We start from the raw sequence: 23,436 nt of genomic DNA, 5'->3' as shown, positions 1-23,436 counted from the left end.
TCACCTACACTACCTCCTTTTATTCCCCATAGCTATCCCACCTTACTACTCCAGACAGTTGGTTTGACACTACATAGAACTCTTTTATATGTAAAATATCAAAAATACACTACCATGTTTGTAATGAACCTTTGTAGTCCAAAGGCCTCTTTGTAACTACACATGCACTTGAGATCAAAATCAAAACTATGAAAATGCTGGCATAAAGGGGTGAAATTTTGTGGAAGTTTTATCGTCCACCTTTAATGCATGTTTTATACAAAAAAACTTTAATATTTATAAACAATATTAAATGATCTGAAAGAGGAAAAATAAAATGATAAACAATACTATTCCTGAATTATAATCACTTGATTTTAAGAAAAGTAGATCAGTTTCATTTATAATATAATAAATAGCATATAAAGTACCATGAGAAACTAGGATGAAATTTACAAAACAGGCTTTAAATGACTGATTTGTGTAGTCATTCATTCCACCGTTTATATTATCTCATTTAATCCTCAAAACGACCTGTATAAAGAAGATGTCACTACTATTACCTTTATTATTATTCCTACTCAGAGGTTAGAAAGCAAAACACAGGATATAATACATGGATCATTTTGACTATGTACACTAAGACCATAATTAGAGTAGGGGTAATAATAAAGCCCTAGATTTCTGTCATTTATTTTCAAAGGAGCAGTCTACTGGCTGGTAGATTCAGCCCCATTAGTATATATTTGTAATAATGTATATGTGTCTTTCTTTCTTGAAAAAGTCACACATACAAATAGTTCTAATTCCTGAAGTCACGTGTTACAATTCTTAATGCTTATATTGTGGGTCAGAACAAGTGACTCCTGCTCATCCACCTCGCCGTATCTGACATCACCCCAGCCTTAGTTCCAACTTGACACCTCGGTAACTTCAGCTGTTTCTGAAACTATCTGACTTGTTCAAAGTAATTACTGCATTAGCTCTTAAAGAAATCAGATACACAAGTTACCAGCATCCTAACTGAAGGCTTCCTCAGAAGAATTAAAAGAAATCTGGAAATTTGGAAAGCTTCATTTACAGAAAATCAAAGCACAAATGCAAAATTCTTTGTTCTACAGCATCTCCAGAACATACCCTGTACTGTACTTCAAACAGTGAAACGAATTCTAATGTACCAGTAATATCCTTCAATGGAAGAATCCTCTGGTTTGAAATGTACTTAACAAATATTTTATTGAATTTTCACTAGGTATTTTTAGCACTGTATGTTTCTAAGGGTTGGGGGTAAAGAGAAGGCCTTGTCAGTATTGTTAGTAACTTACCTTTTTGAACCCACAAAACATGCTTAAAATGATTAAGGAATAATGCAAGACAGTATGTATTTAATTAAATATGTGATTATAATCAGTGTTCCAAACCAGCTTATAAGTTCTTAAGAGACTTGTAAACAGAGGGCTGTGGAGCTAAAGTTGAAAAGTAAAAGCACATAGTCCCAATTTTTCTATTTTCACATAGTGGGTGTTTCAGGGATACCACAATGTCTTGCTCTTTCTGTAAGGAACTCTGGTTGAGGGTGACCTTTCTTTTCAATAATGAAATTGAGGCCCAGAAAATATTACTTATTTAAGGACACAACAAATGGTTAGCAAAAGACAGCTGTATTTCAGAGATGTGAACCACACTCTGATACAAAGTTTAAATTCTAGACTTTAAAATTATAATTAAGAAACAAAAGGTGGGAGGTGGCATGCTACAATGAAATTGACATAATACTTTTAAGACCACTGAGATCAAGTTTAAGATTCTCCAGCTAATATTCCAGTTTTCTCTTTCAGTGAATCTTACCTTCTACATTATCCTTTGTAGTGTTTAAGTCTCAGCTGACAGAACAACTTTAACCAATTGTCTTCAATCATACCTACTAAGGTATCTCTTTGTTTTCTTACATCCTCAGTACCAGGTAACACTCTGTAAATTACACTGGTCAATTTCAGTAGTACATACTAATACTTCAAATGCTGGACACCAATGTTCCTTCTAGGCTCTTCTGTGCACAACCAATTTAGAGCGCCTCCCCGCACCGCCCTTCTTTCTATGAGCCATGTTAAAATCTCAAAATGTGTTCAGGCTGCTTCTACTAATAAGAGTAGTAATTCACAGAGCGCTAATGGAGGACAACATCCAACAGAGTAACGTAGGCTTTTTACTAGGCAACACTTAAACTTAAGTAATTAGCCATTATAAAGAGACCAACTGCTCAAACTTGAGACTTGAGGAAACCCCTCAACAATATGAAGAAAAACTCACATAAAACCAATTATTATAAGAATCAAAGATTTATAACCAATTTATAAAATGTAATATTTTAAACAATCATCTTTTTTTTTTTTTTTTGAGAGACAGAGAGAGAAAATGAGAGAGAGCGTGTGTAAGCGGGGGTGGGGTGGGGGCAGAGGGAAAAGGAGAAGCAGACTCCTCACTGAGCAGGGAGCCCAACCTTGGGGACTCAAATCCCAGGATCCCAGGATCATGACCTTGAGCCAAAAGCAGATGCTTAACTGACTGAGCCGCACAGGTGCCCCTAAACAATCATCTCTTAAGCATGGTAAAGGGAACCTTTTTTTTTTTTTTTTTTTTAATGATCTAACTCAATGTTTTATGTTAGAGGACTTTTAAGACATCCTTGGGCAAACTAAATAGATTCACAACAAAAAAGTGTGTTTCATTCAACTCAACAAAACCTGCAATATTCTTTGTACTAGAAATTGTAATAGATGTTGAGTAGAATAAAAGGGAAAAAATGATGCACACTGGACACCAAAGTATGATTCTAAAGAGTCAATGATGGAATGATACAGGAATAGCAAAAAAATGAAGGAGACTAAATTGTCATCTTCCTTAGTACAAATTCAAGTGAAGGCTAAAAAAATTTTTTTAAATAAATAAATAAATAAGAACAGAAGTAAAAACATACTCTTAATAAATTTAGAGGTAAAATGCCAGGGTAAAAACAGCTAGAAAAGTTGCCTCCGTAGCAGCTCAAAGAAGAGAAATCAAAGTCAACTGTATGCCAGGGGAGACAGAAAGGTTGGGGGGAAAAGAACATGCACAAAGAGAAAAGGAGTTTAGACAATGCTAGAAATTGTGAAGGGCAACTGTGGCTGGACAAAAAGGCTTCTACTGGGGAGCAGGGATGCCAGATAAAGTGCAGGTAACATTTAAAACATACCTGACACCACATAGCATTCTTACGTGGGAGAGTGAGTACCTCACCAAAAGTTAGTCTGACAGAAGTCTGTAAAGGAACTAACTGAAATTTAAATAAAAGCTTAAAATATGTATTTAGAAGAAAAAAGAGAGAAATGAAACGAAAAGAAGAGAAGAGAAGGGAAGTAAGAGAAGGGAAGACAAGTCAAGTCAAGTCTATACAGGGCAGAGTGATTCGAACCAGGAGAAACTTGAAGTCAAAAGATGCAGACAGGCAGAAGACTGTTAACAACTGACCCAACATTAGGACAAGGAGGAGGTTCCATAATATATAAGTTAGTATTACATCTTAGCACCCAGAGCTTTCCAAACTCTTCAACCATAAATAGTAAGCTATAATGCTTCAACCTTACATAACTATTAATAAACCCTAAATGAAATATATATTATCATGCTCGACTGACAGGTTCTCAGATATGCATTTAATACTTTCTAAGAATCACACTTAATAAAAGCTTTATTTTTACAATATACTCGAACACTCCAAATACACCAAAGAGGTAAGCCAGATGACTATAAAATACATTAGGTACTCTCCATTATTTTCCCTTTGATTCCTTTATATAAAAGGTCAGCAACAGAATTACAATGCAAATAAGTATCATGTTTTAAAACTCATACCAGAATGGAGATGATTTTTATCAGGCCTTAAAATATGAAGAAAAAAAATGCTTTAAAAACAGAGAAACAGCTCATATTAGTATTTTAGGGGTAGAATCAAGATACAATATGCCATTTCTTATATAGCTTGTAGCCATTATATAAAAAGGTTTATAGCAGAAATATTTAATTCATTTAATGCAATCACATATATAAAAAATATTTTGATAGCAATCTTCCTCTCATATAGGAACCTACCAGAAACATAAAAAATTGTATATATCCTTAACTTCTTTTCTAAATAATTACTACCACCCACCTCTTCCACCACTAGTGTCAATCAACCACCATTAAAACAATAGCCACAGGGCTCCTGGGTACTTGGTTAGTTAAGTGACAAACTCTCGATTTTGGCTCAGGTCATGATCTCAAGCCCCCCATCAGGCTTTGCACTCAGTGAGCAGCCCGCCTGTCCCCTCTCTCTGCTCTTTCCCCTACTCATATTCTTTATCTCTCTAATAAATGAAATCTTAAAAAAAAAAAAAAAACCCCGCTGCATGCTAGGTTCTAGACACTTTATGCTATCTTACTCAATCTTACTCAATGTTATCTTACTCAGTCCTAAACAATCCTAAAAACAATTTCCATTCTACCAAAAAAAAAAAAAAAAAGAAAGCGCAAACCTAGGCTCAGTTGTTTAAAGGAGAGTGAAATTTGCTTATGTAATCTTAACATTTTTAATTATGTTTCAATAAAATAATGAAGAAAAGATGTGAGGAAGAAAATTACATAAAGTCAACCAAAAGCAACAATTTCAAACAGTATTCTTAACCTTCTTTTAAGAAATGAACATTCTTGCCTGAAGGAGAAAGAGAAATGTCCTGAAATCTAATTCTAATCTGCAATGCTTCCCCCCTACTGCCAACATCCTATGCAGATGCCACAGGCCCAACATTTTACTGAGAGCACTCATCTCACCTTTCAAAGAAAGGACCCATTTGGCCCTTTCTTTAGTTTGGTAACCTCCAGGACCTTTCTTTCTCTTACTGTCCTGTCCCATTTCTCATTCTACCTCTTTCCCTAAAGGAAATTAACAAGGACTATTTATGGACATTTCTGTAAAGTTTTAAATGTGACTTGGGACAAAGCTTTATATAAATGTCAACTTAGAAAAGAAATAATAAAAACTTTTCGTGCCTTTACATTTTTAAAAAGATGTTTCGTGCTTCTAAGTTTGGGGGAAGAGACTATAAACATTAAACTTTTAAAACAGTATGTAACACAAAAGCCGTTAATTAATAAATTGAGAACAATTTACACCACCCAAATACTGAAATCACCCAGAAAATAGGTGTCATTTCATTAATTAATTAAAATATTAAAATTAAAGTCTCCTACAAGGTGATTCAGGCCCAGATGCTAAGCCATCCAATTTTTAATAGAAAAACAATGCAAATCTAGGTGAAGCACAGATAAAGCAGGTTATCAAAATTATAGTTTTTTTTTCCCTAAAATATTCATTAGGTTCCATTTCAGGTAATGATAAAGTAGCTCCTCCCAAACCAACACATCTCTCCCTGCAAAAAATAATAGCCAAACTTGTGAAGAAAATATTAAAATCTGCTAAAAATAAATGTTACTAAATAATAAAGTTACTAAACACAGGCAAGAACTTAAAGAGGGGACAAGAGTCTACACATGAAAAGAAGCAACAGCACTGTGAGAGCTTTCCCTTACTTCAAAGAAAAAGTTTTCAACAAGAGCGCAGACTGAGCCACATGGAGAGACTGAAACTAATACAAATTCCAATCTTACTGGCTTTGAAGAACCAGAGGACTGAGTTCAAAGAAACCAAGCAGCTAGGGGCGCCTGGGTGGCTCAGTTGCTTAAGCGACTGCCTTTGGCTCAGGTCATGATCCTGGAGTCCCAGGATCAAGTCCTGCATCAGGATCCTTGCCCAGCAGGGAGTCTGCTTCTTCCTCTGACCCTCCCCCCTCATGCTCTCTCTCAAATAAATAAATAAAATCTTTAAAAAAGAAGAGAGAGAGAGAGAGAGACCGATCAAGCATCTAGAAAATGAGAGAGGAAAAGCCTGGGAAGAAGACAGTGGAGATAAAATTCTGACCAAATCTCTGGTAGACCCCCCCACCTGCAGCTAAGACTAAAACAGTGGTTTCTCAACCAGGGGCAATGTGGCCTCCCCAAGGGACATCTGACAATATCTGGAGACATACTGGGTTGTCACTACTGAAGGAGGAAGGCATTACTGGCATTGTGCAGGCAGAGCCAGGGATGCTGTTAGGCATCCTATTGTGCATGGGACAGTATCCATAACAAACAATCATCTGGCCCATAATGTCAACAATGCTGAGATTGAGAAACCTTACATTAAAAGAAGTAAAGGGGCACCTGGGTGGCTCAGTTGGGTTAAAGCCTCTGCTCAGGTCATGAGCCCGCATCGGGCTCTCTGCTTAGCGGGGAGCCTGCCTCCTCCCCTCTCTCTGCCTGTTTCTCTGCCTACTTGTGATTTCTGTCTGTCAAGTAAATAAATAAAATTAAAAAAAAAAAAAAAAGGAAGTAAAAAGATTTCAACTGCTAACCACCACGGGTGTGAGACAGGAGGTTGGAGTCTAAGTTCAGATAAAGTTTACTGCTTTAAAACAAATCAAAACAAAAGCCTAAACTAAATCAACATTCTTCAGTGAAATAAAACAGAATCCAGAGTCCTTATATTATTTTCAATGCCCAAAATATAATTCAAAATTATTCACCAGATGAAGATAAAGCAAAATCTAACCTATAATGAAGACAAAAGATAACCAATGGATATAATCCAGATACTGTATTTAGTAACCAAGATTTTACAGTAATTATTTGAATTATGTTTATAGACATAAAGGAAAATATGTTCATAGTGAATTAACAAAATAGGAAATCTCAGCTGATAAGTGGAAGCAAGAGAAAAGATACAGTGGAAATTGCAGAACTGAAAACTACCATATTGAAAATAAAATATGGTCTTTATTCTTAGTGCTTCTTTCAAAATCTGTCTTGTGCCCATGAGATGATGATTTTCACTAAATCTTGACTATATTAAAAACTAAACGGAGGTGAAAACCATGATATCTAGACAATCTGATATTAGAAAACCCATGGTTATTAACCTTTTAGAATAATCTAGGTACCAGACATATATGGTAGACTACAATAAGAAATTATAATTATCAGGATTTTCATATTTCTGAGCCATTTTGGAGAACTAATTTATACTCAGTGTGGTTGAATTTTCCAACTTAAAATTAAGAAATGTCCCCCTATCTCCTTGATGGCCAGCAATCAAGTCATTTGATAAATGTCATTTGACAAATAAAAGTCATTTGATAAATAAAAACACAAGCATATAGCTCTGAAAATTTTTTTAAAAATAGTACAATAAAAGCAGGAGCAGTCATCTCCCTTAGACATGTCTTTTTAACTTCCCATAAAAGTTTCCCATATGCTATTGATATGCTATGAGAAATTATGAGTGAAAATGACTTTCCAAGAACACACTTTACACTTTTATCTAAACTCTAAGAAGCTTCAGCAAAGTAACTTAAATTAAACTATCTTACAAAGCAGGAGATACATAAGCACTCAATTTAAATTGCAGCTTAGGGCCTGCTTGTGCTTCCTCCCGTGCTCTCTCCTCACAATAAAATCTTTTAAAAAAAATTTTTTAATTCAACTTATTTCCAGAATAATCACTTTCATTAATCTACAAGATTAGCTATCTGACATACCACAATATACTTCTACAGTGCTTAGACTCACTAAATTTATATGAAGGGAGAAACTTACTATAAACAACATCGTAAAACATTAGGAGCAAAATGAACATACTTCCTTCATGCTGCCAAAAGGTTAATCATTTGAACCTCCATTCATTCATGTCCTGACCCTTCAGGTGACTTTTTTTTCTAACAAAGGAAGTGGCATTTAGCTAGAATATCTTAAACAAAGGTAAAATAGGTGGTCAGGTATGTTATAAAACTAAAATAACAGCTCAAATTAACTCCCCCCTTTGTACCTAAAATTTCCTCTCCCTCTCTTCTGATTATGAAGAGCACTGCTGAAGTTAACCACCACCCCCAACCCCTGTCCAAATATGTCCTTTAAAGTTTTCAGATGCATTGGAAGAGCAGTATCAAATCTCTTGGATGGTAAATAGAGAACTCACTTTCTGCTTATACAAAGCCAAACACAACCAAAACAATACGCTCCTGGTGGTAGAGAAAAGAAGAAGGAGAGACACATACATATACATATATACATACACACACATACATACAGGGGAAAAAAGAAGGAAAGACAGATACGTAGACAGGGAGGGAAAGGCAGGGAAACTGACTAATTTGGGGCATGCCTCGATTCTACAGTTTTCCTAAAATCAAGAGAATCTGAAAACTGAAACACCTTTTGGAAATAACACTACTAAAAGTTAAGTCCCACAAGGTCAAATAGTTAATGGAAGATCATCCATATTTCTGGATGGATGGTCTAGTGAACAGGGAGAGCTTTGCTTCCAGTTCAGTTTCAATCCACTAATAGGAATGAAAAAGGGAATTACAGCAACGATATTCATCGAACCTCTCTAGTACATTAAAGAACAAAGTATATATTTTACTGTAAAGTGTTTAAAATCCTTCTTGAAAGTAGGCAATATGTATTGAAACATTTTATTTTAAACTATGAAAATCAATTATTAATGTTGAGGATATAAGTTTTGATCGTAGTCTCCTTTAGAGCACTAGCAAAACAAATAAAAAAATTTAAAATGGTGGTAATTCTGTTTTGGTTATTAAGGAAAAAGGAAAGAAAGAAAAACAAAGTAAAAGAGCTACCTTAGGGCACTTAGGTGGCTCAGTGGGTTAGATGTCTGTCTTGGGCTCAGGTCATGGTCCTGAGGTAGAGCCCCATATCAGGCTCCCTGCTGGGCAGAGAGCCTGCTTCTTCCCCACCCCCCCTCCTGCCCCTGCTTGTGAGCTCACTCTCTATTTCAAATAAATAAATAAAGATCTTTTTTTAAAAAGAGAGAGAAAAGAAGAGTTACCTGGACAGCATATAGTTAACTATCATCACCTCTGGCTGAACTGGTCTTTCAGTTAAAATCCTTCTCTGCATAATGTTTGTGAACAAAACAGAGTGCGTGCTACATGAAAGACACTTTTTAAAACCACAGACAGTATCACTGAGTTTTAGCATAAGCTCTTTTTAAATGTTTCTCTCCTCCCTTTCTAAATGCAGCAGTTTTTCCTTTTGCAGCTAGTTGTAGCCAATATAGCAAGAACCCTATATTCAGTATCTTCATTTCAACCCGCATTTGTAACTCAAACTACTACAACCTCAAATTCACCACTCTGCTGAAACTGCTCAAGGTATAGTCATCCCAACTACATAACTGCCAAAGCTATCCCATCCTTTTACTATGTATTTTACAGGGCCTGTATGGCAGCCACAGTGAATCATGAAACTAAAAATCCAGGGTTTTGGTGACACCAACCCTCCTGGCTCTCACTTGTCATTTACCTTTCATAGTCTCCTTGTGTATTCCTCTTTCTCTACCCACCTGCAAATGCCAACACTCCTCAAGACTCTAACCGCATCCCTCATCTCACTTTGCACACAATTCTCAAATATATTCAAGTAACAAAATACACAGTATCTTCTGCTATATCTTATCAGCAGATAATTACTGAAAATGATAAACCAGCAGAAAATGACTATGTTTTATAGATTTTTTAAAAAGGCTGTGAAACTATGATGTGTGATTAGGTAAGTCCAAATTGTTCCATTAATAATCTTTTATGGATTTCCCATCAGCCAGCCCTCATCATCAGATACATGGCAAAAGATACCACCTGTAAAAAGTAAATTTATGATAAAAACTGAAAATAATGATCACCAATGACCATATTTTTCTGGACACTAAGAAGAGATTCCCTTTACCTTTCACACTGCAAGCACCTGTTTACATGTCTGCTTATAGTCTGGATGAGGGATTCCTTTCCCTGCCTTTTCATCTGTGCATCTCTAGATGGAAACCCAGATAACTTGGCCATCATAAGAAAAGTAAAGGGAAAAAGGATGGGAAGATGCCTGAGAAGTAAAAAGGAACGCTGGGAAGGTAGTGGTAAGGAAAGAGAGGGCAGGGAACTTTAAAGTGCTTTAAATATTCTCCTACATCAAAGTACTTCATCTTGTTATATAAAATCCTTTTTTTTGCTATTAAAACCAAAAGGTAAGGGCATTTCTTGGATATATAGATGAAGTATTATTAAAACATAAAAAAGAAATTAATCTCTGGCTCTAAAGTAGAAAAAATACCCAGATGAAACAACACAAAAGCGGTCAAAATTATATACTTTCAAGTATATGTGAGCTCCCACACATGCATATCTCCTAGCAGCACATGCAAAAGTAATTAGAATATTTAAAACTATATAAAGCTATTTGTAGTATCATCCAAGAGCAGGTAGGTTTGCCCACGAGGAAGAAACAGCTGATCAATTCAGAAAATGCACTAGCAAGTATGTATTTGTGTTAATTCAACGCCTGATACTAGCACACCTGATACTAGAAAAAAATCAAAGGTTTGAACGATTACTGGGAGCAATCAATTATTTTACTAAAATTAGCACTCAAAAAATAAAGTGTATAAACTTCAAGTTCTGCAGTAATCAAATACAGGCTGACATGAGACTAAACAGAAGGAATCTCCATGAATAATTTCTAAATTATTTTAAAGGAATACAGTTTTCACTTTTTTTTATTTGAGAGATATTTTTATATCTCTCAAAAAAATTTTTTTTATTTTTATTTGAGAGAGAGAGAGAGAACAAGTGGGGGGAGAAGGGTCAGAGGGAAAGGGAGAAGCAGACTCCCCACTGAGCAGGGAGCCCAGCTCGCTCAAACCCAGGACCCTGATATCTAGACTGAGCCTAAGGCTGATGCCTAACCAACTGAGCCACCTAGGCACCCCTTTACTGGTTTGTATTTAAGTATATCCTGGAAAGAAAAGTTTTTCCAAGTTCAACATTCTTTAGAAACCCAGAAACTGTGTATCTTTGATGTTAGTTGTCACAACTCTTTAGGAGAAAGCCAAAGTTTTCTTTCCTACCTATTATATTCTTAAGGATATAAGTAACAGGGGTACCTGGGTGGCTCAGTCATTAAGCATCTGCCTTTGGCTCAGATCATGATCCCAGGGTCCTGGGATAGAGCCCTACATCAGGCTCCTCCTGCTCAGCGGGAAGCCTGCTTCTCCCTCTCCCACTCCCCCTGCTTGTGTTCCCTCTCTGTATCTCTCTGTCAAATATATAAAATTTAAAAAAAAAAAAAAAAAAGGGACATGAGTAACAAAAGATGTGTCACCATAAAGAAAAAGACAATATGAATAAATTTCTTTTATCTTCTTGGACCTGACTGTTCAAATTTATATATATATGATATATAATAATTTTTCTAGAATTATCCTGACCATCATATCATATCGAACATTAAGGACTCTTTTAGAGTCTACCAACAAAGGATTTAGTTTTGTTTCAATACAGAGAGCAATTATAGCTCAGGAAATCATATGCTGTTAATCTAATAGATGAAACCTATTCAGTAATAAATTAATTTGTGAACACTATTAGGATTATTTTAGCTACATAAAATATGCTGTATGTTAAATCATATTTTTATTCCATTGAACAAAAGTATCTATATGCTAGACCTACTAATTTTATAATTAGAATATTATTCTTTCAAGTATATTTCTCTTATTTGTATCTAATGGCATCAAATAAGAGCATACCTAAAAATAGAATTTGGACATAAAATTTGTTTAGCACTTTTGCTCTTTATCAAGTAAAGTATAAACTAGCCACATAAATTACCTCATTTAATCTTCACAATAATCCTTTAAGGTAGTAGTTACTATCATCAACTCAGTTACAGCCAAAAACAAAGGTCAGCTCAGAAAAACTAAACAACTTGTAGAAAAGCTTATTTAACTTCTAAAGAGAGGCATGGGCTGTGATCCCCAATCTTCTAAATCTAAATGCCCTCCTCTACAGCATCACTCTGTCCATCCAAAATGACTTGACACTAAGATCCTATTTTAGCATCCAACAAGAGGCTCTATTTTTCATTCAGAAAATAAAAGTGGAAAAAAACACTATACCTAACAAAGTTTTATTATAGCAAATGCCAACTTTATAAAAAGATTTATTCATTTGGGAGAGAGAAAGCATGAGTTGGGGGTGGGGGGCAATGAGAAGGGAGCCTGATGTGCCAACGCAGGGCTCCATCCCATCCCAGGACCAGGAAATCATCACCTGAACCGAAGGCAGATGCTTAACCATCTGAGCTATGCAGGCGCTCCAGCAAATGTCAAACTTTTAAAATTGATTGTTTGGTTTAAAAATTTGCCAATTGTTAACAATACCTCCTAAAATTGTTTTCTTCAAGATCATTAACATTTCTATACTACAATAAAATGAAGTTCTACATTCAACCATGAGTATAAAATCTAAAAATAATAATTCAATTACATTGCTCAGAAATCAACAGCCTCCCAGTTACAAATTAAATTATCTAAATCTACTACACGTATTAGTTACATTTGGTTTGCTAAAGTTAGGAACACTTCTGGGATGTAAATCCCAGTGCAAAGATATATAGATGTTATATAAAATAGATCTGGTAACTACATTTAACTTCAAACATTAGTTTTTACTATTAAAATACTGACTGCTACTCTTTCAGTCCCTTTTTTATTTCCACATTTCCCCTTCATCCCCAAATTACTGTGAAATCACCATACAAATGCCTATACCTACGGTTCAAAAGTTTTGGAACCAACTCTGTTCATTCACCAGCTATAAGAACATACACTGAGCATGGAGAGGTACACAGCAATGAATGGTAAAGATCAAAAAGCAACACCATATATAGCCATTCACTGATTATCAACCTAAAAGCCCAAACCTGAACCACCAGTTCAGCCCACCTGAACCCCAAACGAATTACAGAAAATCTACATCATCTGTAAATTTGAGGAAACACTAAGATGGAACAAATGCATTAGTTAGACCAAATCAATATAAACAACGGAAAAAAATTTCTCTCCATCAAAGCATCTGTAAACAAAACCACACTTTTACACACCCATACACAGTAGCACTCTTTAAAAGTTTTATTATCCTTTTCAGGCAAACTTTTTTATACATAATACCTACTTCCTATTTAAATACATGGGGGGGGGCGCCTGGGTGGCTCAATTGGTTAAGTGTCTGCCTTCAGATCAGGTGATAATCCCAAGGTTCTGGGATTGCGCCCCACATCGTGCTCCTTGCTCAGCAGAAGCCCGCTTCTCTTTCTGCCTCTCTCTCTACCTGCTGTACCCCCGGCTCGTGCGCTATTTATCTGACAAATAAAATCTTTTTAAAAACACATTTTCTAATAAATCCTGAAGGATTTGAAATGTACTAAAAAGGGAAAATATTTTAAAGAAGTTCATGGTGATTTGGAAAAAAAAATTTAATGACAATTCTCTAATTTATCTGATTTGAAAAAGGAAACCCCAATTTTCATAAATTAGGCTTGCTTAATGAGATTCCACAACCACTTCATCAAAGCTTTAAGACATACAGGTTGGAGAGAAGGCTGCTAATGCTAATTAAATCACTGGTAGGAACAAGAAAAGTTAAGAAAGTAAAGGTTCCAAGAGAAGCAGGAGCTGCCAGCCAAAATTGTGGCAAACTATCTAAAAGGATCTAACCTTATGGCTACCATGTAAAGCTTCAAGAGCTCTTATCTGCAGCCAGAAGCTGGAATCCTTAGCATGGAGAAAGTTCACACATAGTAAAATAGAATTGAGATTGTGTGCACTCCTCTTCAGAAATGAAATAATCACCCAGCAACTTATGACTCCAATTAAGTCTATGCTGTGTTCAGAGGTAAGTGGAGTAAATATTTGGCTTTCAAAGCTCTGGTTTTTGATCCTGGTTTGATTGATCTAAAATTCCATGCGTGTTTAGTATAAAGGACTGCCTTTAAAGCCATACATACAATAAATAATAGTTGAAAATTTAGGATCGTTTAGAAAAGTAGTTTACCGTCCTGGTTGGAGAATTCTGAAAGAAGTATTCACTGACTTTTAAGGGGAATCAATCAATTCTACAAAAACTATCACCATTTGAATTCAGCGGACTATTTTTAAAGTTATGCCATATAACACTTTAAGGAAGGAAGATTGAAAAAAAAAAGGGGACAATGAAAATAACAAAATAGAATATTTTCATTCCAAACAGTGTCGTAAGAAGGGGCTTACACATAGGTTATTGATAATCTTTCTAGTCCAATTTCCAATATTCCACAAAAATTTATAGAATATTTAATAAAATGTAATCCAGTAATCTGTTTTAATACATCTAAATTACTAAGGTTATTAGAAAATAAATAAGTTGCTTCCCCCACCCACCTCTTCCCAAAACACAGTAGTGGTCAAGCAAAAGGAATGAAAACTAAAAGCATAAGACTCACCTTTTGTTGACTGGTTTTTCATCCTTTTCATAGGGTCGGACAAACCACTTCCCAATCCTAACGAAGTTCTTATCCATTAGGCACCTACAATAATTACACCAAGAACTGTATTTATAGTTTCAATAACAAATTAGCGAGTCATTAAATCAAATAATCGCAGATGAGATATGCTATTGAAAATAAAAACCTCACTAAACTGTCAAAATGTTTTATCCCTTTAAATTTTTACATTATAAAATGCTGAGAGAACTTTTTGACTTTGGGCATATTTTATTATGCATTATTCTTGCACATGGAAAAAATTATGCACAATTAATTGGTGGATATATTCCTGAAATGCCTTAAACTTCTGAATCACTTCAAAACCAAACACACTTTTGCATTATTTCAATTCTTGGGTCATCAAGAATATTGGGGATATGGGTAGCATTCCTTAAGAGTACCTCACAGGTAGTCTTCCTAGTTACTGATGCTCATTTCGCAAGTTATAATGCTGGCTTTCTGGCTTGGCATGTGATATGCAATGCTTTCAGAGAGACCTCAGAAACAGAAGCACTGTGGAGCCTCTTCTACTTAGGTGTTTTCTTTTATAGGTGTGGTGAAGCACATGGCAATGGCTTTGCAGGAAACAAGGAACTGCAGCCATTTCTTCAACAGCGATTATCAGCTTCCCTTGTATCTAAGTTGGGCCTCACTTCTGTTTCCATGCTGTATTATGTACATTGTGTTTCAATGTCAAATTACAGGGTAATCTTTCTGATGACACGTTAAATGGCAACTGAACTCAACTCATATGATACCAAAAATGCACACAATTCAACAGGAGTGGCAACAATATAGGCAGCTATGACCAAGTTCACTTGTGTGCAGGCAGATGACAGCTATATCATAACTGCCGTCTGGCCAATTCCAAGATGCCATCATCCGCAAGGGGTATCCCTGATTTTAAAAATATAAAAATGTGGGAGAAAAATGTACATCTTGAAATTGATGAAATACAGCAATCCCTAACATTATTCAATGAAATGACATATACTTTGTAAGAAAACCTGTCAGAAAGTTGGAGTAATTCTTCTAACCACCAGTAAAAGAGCTATATAGCAATTCTTTATTCAATATTCAGGCAATTCTGCACGTGGCTTTTCCCTCTGTAATTTCCATACCATCAAGAAGGATGGAAACAATTCAAGCCTTCACCCAACTCATTACAGGTTAGATGGGTTAGTAAATGGCAATGGTTTCTATGGCCACAATGTAACTCCCTGTGGGGAGAGCCAATTTGGAGCACTGCTGCACCAAAAAATCACTGGCTTCAACTGCTTTTATTTTGAAAATGAATTTCTACAACAATCTTTCTTGCTCACAGTGTAGAAAATCATTTTTAAAGCAACCCAATCTGTTTTCCTAAGATTATAAATTAACTTGCTTTGGGGTTAAAGACCACATGACCATTAAAGTTACAACAGGAAATGTGAATACCCAATAAGGCGGAAGGACTCAAGAAGCAAAACTTAAAACAAATCTCCGCAGTTTATACCTTAGCTCAGAGACTTCACTGTATTCATCAGGCAGGCAGGCAGGTAGGATGGATGGATGGAAAGATATTTCCATTGAAAAACTCTAGTGTTGGTGACAGATTCCTTTCTCCAATAATACTACCAATAACTGCCACTAACATCACTACCACCATCACCACATTTGACGACCAGGTGCAGTATACCATTTAATTATTGTAAAATCTATTATGAGATAGATGTTACATGTCAATTTTTATACTTGAAGAAGCTAAGGCACAGTGAGAATATCACCTACAGAAGGCCACACAGCTAACTGACAGCAGACTGGGGAGTAAGCCCAGGTATACAGCTGATCCCAAGACGAGAGAACATTTTTTTTTAAGATTTTATTTATTTGACAGACAGATCACAAGTAGGCAAAGAGAGAGGAAGAAGCAGGCTCCCTGCCGAGCAGAGAGCCCGATGCGGGGGCTCGAACCCAGGACCCTGGGATCATGACCTGAGCCAAAGGCAGAGGCTTTAACCCACTGAGCCACCCAGGTGCCCCCCAAGATGAGAACATTTAACTATTACCATATACGGACTCTCATGCTGTCTCATTTCTGTAATTCTTTCCTCATTTTCAAAGTCCAGATTCATCATGTAATTGATGAGCCTATTTAATGTTTCTTTATTCTCTAAGAGCTGTTATTAAGTTGAAGGTGTTCTTAAAAATCGACAACGCTTAGCATGAAAGCAATGGGGCATGTAACAGGTACAAAATCACATCAAACACTAAACGCAGTCTTCTACTGCCACACATCCTCACTTAATAAATAACACTTAAGTATTCATACTCTCATATATGTCTTGAAGGTCAGAATTCAAAAGAACCATTTATTCAATAAGAAAAAACAACATGAATATATTGTTTAAGTACAGGGGGAAAAAAAAAACAAGGCTTCAGATAGTGTAACAGAAAAGAAAAACAGATAAAATATCTCTGACTAAAAAAGACAAAGTGTAAAGCTTATTTCAAAACCCTTGCCCTTCTATGAAGTAGAAGTCACAAATCCTATTTGCTGATTTCATTCCAGTACAAACAAACAAGGGGTTGGGGGAAAGGAGCAGCACATAGCCAAGACCACTCAAGTACAAAGGCAAAAGGCAAAAAGCTCATGAAAATCCTGAGAGTCTGACTCGCTGTGCCGGAGCTCCCACTACAGATCCTACTTCTTTGTCAGGCAATGTCCAAAAAGGTTATTATCACTAATACACAAAACAGCCATGGAAACTACTGACTCTTGAACCTGAAACTATCTGGTTCCAAATGATAGTCAGAAATGACTTAGTGATCTTCAACTGCTAATCAGTTTCTATGTGATCAGTGATTTCCTACACACTGGAAGAGAAACATGAGAACACGAAATTGCTACGAGTAAAGTGCAGCTGACTCTTCAACGATCTAAGGTTCGGGGCTCCAAGCCCCCGTGCAGCTGAAATCCACGTATAACTTTCGATTCACCCAAAACTTAAGTACTCACAGCATACTGGTGACCGAAGACTTACCAACAGCATAAACAGATGTTAATCTGCTTTATATTTTGTATGTTTTGTGTATTATGTACCATAGTCTTACAATAAAGCAAGCTAGAGAAATGAAAATAAATGTTATTAAGAAAATCACAAGGAAGAGGAAATACATTTACAGTACTGTACTGTATTGAACTCTACCTACCACCCTCCAAAAAAACAGGTATAGGTGAACCCTGTAGAGTTCAAACCATATTGTTCAAGGGTCAACTGCAGTATTTTTATTCAGTTTTGTAAGTATTGGATTCGCAACTGATTTCACTCTCCATGAGAGAGCTATTTCAAATGCCATGTTCAGCAGTGATATGGCAGAGAGTTAGCAAAGGGTTGGGACAAAATTAATGAAGTCCCTGAGTACTGTGGCCCTGACCCCCAACCTAAGACAGAATTGGTTACTCAGATGTAAAGATGGGTTAAGTATGAGGATGAAGTTTCTTTTCACTCAAGAAACAGGTTTAAAGAACTCAGCAACTATCACTATCAATTTTTACACTCTTCAATCTCCCGAGTTTCAACTATACCTGATGCAAAAAATAAAGTTCAATTTCCCTCTCTCTCTCTCTCACGCACACACACACACACACACACACACACAAACACACAGAGACAGACAGAGAGAGAAACAGAGAGACACATGGATACTCCAAGACTAATACAGAAAGAAAGAATTTCCATCTGGTGTTTTGTACTTAGGTCATGGGATGAAATAAGAAAGTGTCTTTGATGAGGAAGACACTTCTACCACCTGATGCCTGGGACTATATAGGTTGGCTCAAGAGCAGACTTATACTGAAAGACTAAGGCCTTGGTTCTCAATCATTTTGTGGTTATGATTCTACAGTATAAGTAAATCTAATGAAAGTTACTATAGACTCCTCTCTCTCTCTCAAATAAATAAAACCTTAAAATATATGTATTTTTTTAATGGGGCACTTTGGTGGCTCAGTCATTTAAGTGGCTGCCTTCAGATCGGGTCATGATCCCAGGGTCCTGGAATGGAGCCATGCATCCAGCCTGCTTCTCCCTCTCCCTCTGCCTGCCTCTCCCCATTTGTGCACATGCATGCATGCTTGCTCTCTCTCTAATATATAAATAAAATCTTAACAATAATAATTTTTAAAAGGTTATTATAGACTCTTTCTCCTGAAAAATGCATGGAAGAGCAAAACACTGCATGTAATTCCACAGGGCTGGTGAACGCTCTGAGGCAGATCCTAGAGTGAGAACTTGCATATAAAATGCCACTGATGACTAGTAACCCTGTTTTGGCCTGGAATCCCTCTTTCAGCCCACTCTATCCTGTCCTCCTCTAATTTAATTCTGTTCATCTTTCTTGTCCCAGATCAGCCAGCACAGCACTCTAACATCTACAAATCAGCACTTTTATCGCCAAGATGAAAGTGTTTTTTATCGCTGAGTTGTAATGATTCATTTCAATGGCTCTTTTTTCCCCAAGAAACTATGAGAAATCTGGGGGCAGGCACAATACGTACTTTATTTGCTGGCAATTTCAACAGATATTTAAATGCCTGTTATGTAATATGCTATATATTCTCCTCTGTAGCTGCTCAATAAATACCTGAGAAATGAATGCTACACACTAAGGAGTGTTTTTCTATTCAAAACATAACAGTGTTATTCTTCATGTCTGCAACCATTAATCACCGGCAGCCTCATACTATTACTTGAATTTTGTTGTGTGTATATGTTCCCGGCTAGTGAACAATGTTGGGAGGAAAAATAAAATCTACATATTTCACTTTTTTATAGCACATGAGCTCTCACTCCACACTAAAATCACAGTAGATATTCAACATGTAAGGAATTACATAGATGCTTTAAAAAAAAAATAGATAGGAAGGCCAGCACAACTGTCCAATACTTCAATTATACTTGAAGAACAGAATTAAATCATTTTAAGAGAGATAATTCTAGAGGTGCCTGGGTGGCTCAGTCAATAAACGTCTGCCTTCAACTCAGGTCATGATCCTGGGATCGAGCCCCACATCGGGCTCCTTGCTTGGCAGGAAGCCAGCTTCTCCCTCTCCCACTTCCCCTGCCTGTGTTCCCTCCCTCACTGTGTCTCTGTTAAACAAATAATTAAAATATTTTAAAAAAATAAGAGAGAGAACTCTAAAGTATAAAAACTGAGTAACATCAGAAATATAATTTCACCTTTTTATATTCTATAAACCTTTATTTTTTTAAGGGACAAAATTTATATTTAACTTGACAAATATAACCTATCAGACACTTCATCTACCAAAAATTGCTTCATATCAACATCATAAATAGCACCAAGAATGAAAGTTAAGCCTAGCTGTTCCAGTAACCCTAGTCATTACTGAGATTTCCAAAATTACCTTACTATCAAGATATGACATAATTCAGTAAAGTAGCATAATAGTATCTTGCAAGGTCACAATGTGATTCCAGATTTATAAAATGTTCTTTAAGCAATAATTCCAGGAAAGTATTTCTCTTTAGAAAATAATTCCCAGCCCCCTACTATCTCCCAAAAATCACTGTTTCAAGAATAAAACAGCTTCTGAAAAATGAAAATGAAATCAGGTTGTGTGTTTGTACTTGCATGTGTGCGTTTGTATGTGTATACATGCACACATGTTTCTGGGTCATGAGTCACAGGACTCTAAATAATTAACTACAAGACCTTGCCTCCAAATTGGCAAACCCTGACCTCTAATCCCAAAACCATGGCAGACCTGGTGTAAGATTACAAGTGCTAGAGCAGCAGCCACAGTCTAGCTCAGGAAATTATTTCCCAGTTTGAAGGGAGCTACTACTGGCTCTGGATCTTCTGTGCACCACAAATTATGCAGGTGTGACAGTTTTTAAAGATTAAAAAGTCCAAGGACAGTGTTGCTCTATCACACCCTGAATCAAAGTACATTTTAGTGTTATTATCTAGTTATGGAGCTGCTCAGGTAGACTAAATTTCATATAATTTCATAACAGAAGTTCCTCATCAGCATCAAAGCCTCTACCTTACCACTCCAATCTATACAAATACAAACACAAAAAAGTCTCCTTCCTAAAAACTAATCTCCTTCCTAGAAATTGCTCCCAATTCCCAACCAAATAAAAGAAAGTCCTATAATCTAAAAAGCTGAAGAAACCTTTTCTCAACTGATCCCTTCTAGCTTCATTATTTTGGGTTCCTACTGTGCCCTAGTGGATGCTGTCTCCTCTGGCCAAGTAAACCCTATCATTTCCATCCTTTCCAAAATCTCTGTAAGGTTAGGCATTTTTGTAGGCCTAGCCTCACCAGAAAACATCCATTCTAATGCTGTTCCAAAGAACCTCTCCTCTAATCTCAAATTTTTTGTTTGAATCAATCCCATTGTCCAGACACACATTTTTTTTTATTTTTTTTAAGTCTTAATCCGTTCTCTGTCCTAAAAATATTAAATAGATAAATCAGTTAGTCTTAGGGTGAACATGTTTCTCTCTAGACATTTATAAGTAGATACATGCTTTACCCACCTGTGTGTGTAGTGTTTATAGTGATTCTTCCTTTAAAAGAATGTGCTCCTTAGATCTAAAAACTCATTTTCCTACTTCCTTTAGAGAACTGCACAAGACCACAACTCAATAAATTGGGAATTTGTTGATTCCTCACTTCCTGCTCTGTTATCATATTATACCGAAGGACTCTCAATGCTGCAAAATTCTATCACCATTTCTTCAACTAGGCCTGATCCTACCACCATGCTCTTGTGAATATATTTTTATTTTTAAATTTTTTTTAAATTTTTGAACAAGCACATCCAAGGACAGTGCTCATTTGCCCTCTGATGATCACCTCTATTAAATCACAATACCATAGGACATTGAAAGCTTGTAATATACAAATATAATACTACTGCTATCATAATTATAATTCCAACTTCCTCCATGTTATTTTTACTGTACTTTTCCAAATGAGTATCTTCCCTCTAAACACCAACTCTTGGCAAACCAAGAAGCTCTGGGCCAAAGGCAATTCTACAGCTGTGTTATAAACTACCATGGGGTGACTATGCTGGCAATCCATTAGGAAAGCAGCACCAGTGGACTACTCTAAAGGCCTACTATGTTTTACAAATGTCCAATACTCACAGATTAAAGTCTCCCTAAGTAAGTATGGACAGGATAGAGCATAACAGCTTCAAAAGACCCATGTAATCTTCCGTTGTGTACAAAGCAGTGATTTGCACTTGAGAGGAAAAAAAAATACCTTTTTATCAAAATCAACTTATGTGTTTTACTCTAAAAACTTAAGACAATTAAAGTTAAAATATACTAACTACATTTAATTTGACAGCATTATGCTAGACACTTTTAAGCATTTCTACAAAGCTATATGAATGCAAGATTTTCCTAAGTCCCACATGTGATGCAAATTGCTGAGGCAGCGCTAAAACTCTGAGTGATATGAACTGCACACATTTCCTGGCTTTTTCTTACAGCTCTCCAACCCAATGATTGATTTCACTGAGTTACAGTTAGGTGAGAAGGATACAGTATACTATGAAAACTAAACCAATTACAATAACATAGGAGTAATAGCCATTAAACCTGCAATATTAAAAATGCCAAATGAAGGGGCACCTGGGTGGCTCAGACGTTAAGCATCTGCCTTTGGCTCAGGTCATGATCCCAGGGTTCTGTGATCAAGCCCCACATCAGGCTCCCTGTTTGGCGGGAAGCCTGCTTTTCCCTCTCCCACTCCTCCTGCTTGTGGTTCCCTCTCTCACTGTCTCTCTCTCTCTGTTAAATAAATAAAATCTTAAAAAAAAAAAATGCCAAGTGAAGAAACTAGTGGAAAAGATCGAAGGTTTTAGTTTTCCATAATCTCTTCACATTCTAGCTCTTTTTCCACTAATGAGGACTGTGAGGCAACCTAAACTTGAAACATGAAGTGTAACCTTTGAGAAGTTCACTGTCAATACATAACAAAATCTCACTAAATTGTAAAGACTGATGAAAACAATCTGAACTTGGACATTATCAGAAAATGGTGGGAAAATCGGCAGACAGTCTATGTAGGTTACAACAAAATTAATGGTATTTTATCATTCCAGGTATTTTTCCAAAAAGGGACAATCAGTCCTTAAGAAAATAAGCACACTTACTATCTTAAAAGAGAAAAAATATGCATGTCTGCATCATCTAAAACTATAAAACTTAAAAGACCCAAACAGTCTCAGATACCGAAATTCTGACTTTAAAAAAAAAAAAATCACAAGACTATACCAAAACAAGCCAATAAGGCTCAAAGTTTTTAAAAATGTGTATAAATACATGCATAATTGTGTTTTCAAAATATATCTGTTCTTTAGTAATATAACCAACACCAATTTGGAGGATAGAGTATGAGAAGGGAGAAGGCCGCAGTCAAGAGATATGGTAGATTGTATTGTATTTTCAAATATGCTCTATCCCTTCCTGGGGGGATTAACATCAAGTTGTGGCCATGTGACTTGGGTACCTCCTACAGGTACAGAAACAATACTTCCTCATCCCTTTAACTTTAAGATTGGTGGCAAATTTCTCAGTCAATGAAATGTGAGCAGAAACAGCATGCACCACTCCTAAACAGAGGCTTCAATGAGCCATTATGCATCCTGCCATTACTCTTTGCTCTCAGTCAAGAGCCCAGTCAGTCTCTGAGAGGGCTGCCCCATCAACATGATTCCTGCCTGGAGGCAAGCGGATATAAGGATATAAGGCAAGAGGATATAAGTATATGACTCACAGTGGGCAAGCAGCATGAACAAGAAAAAAACTTCAACTGTTGTAAGATCTTTCAGGTCTTCTTTTACCGCAGCATAACTGAGCCTAACCTGACTATAGAGGAGGCCACTGAAAAACTTCATCAAACACTTAACGACAGTAAGCCAGTGGCAGTCAAAATGAAGAGAAT

The 23,436-nt window shown here is 36.3% G+C and overlaps 1 protein-coding gene across 1 annotated transcript in view; it reads right to left on the bottom strand.

The window, feature by feature from the left end:
* The window catches only part of MED13L (mediator complex subunit 13L), a gene marked incomplete at its 5' end in the record, with an annotated part of 289,095 nt that overhangs the window by 112,743 nt on the left and 152,916 nt on the right, over positions 1-23,436 (bottom strand). The window contains one exon of the mRNA XM_080822094.1: positions 14,422-14,505. Coding sequence (XP_080678220.1) covers positions 14,422-14,505 — 84 coding nt within the window. The remainder of the gene's footprint in view (positions 1-14,421; positions 14,506-23,436) is intronic.

The sequence above is a fragment of the Martes martes genome, assembly GCF_963455335.1.
Source record: "Martes martes genome assembly, chromosome: 13".
NCBI lineage: Eukaryota > Metazoa > Chordata > Mammalia > Carnivora > Mustelidae > Martes > Martes martes.
Note: the sequence above shows the minus strand (reverse complement) of the source record. Positions and strands in the feature narration are given on the sequence as shown.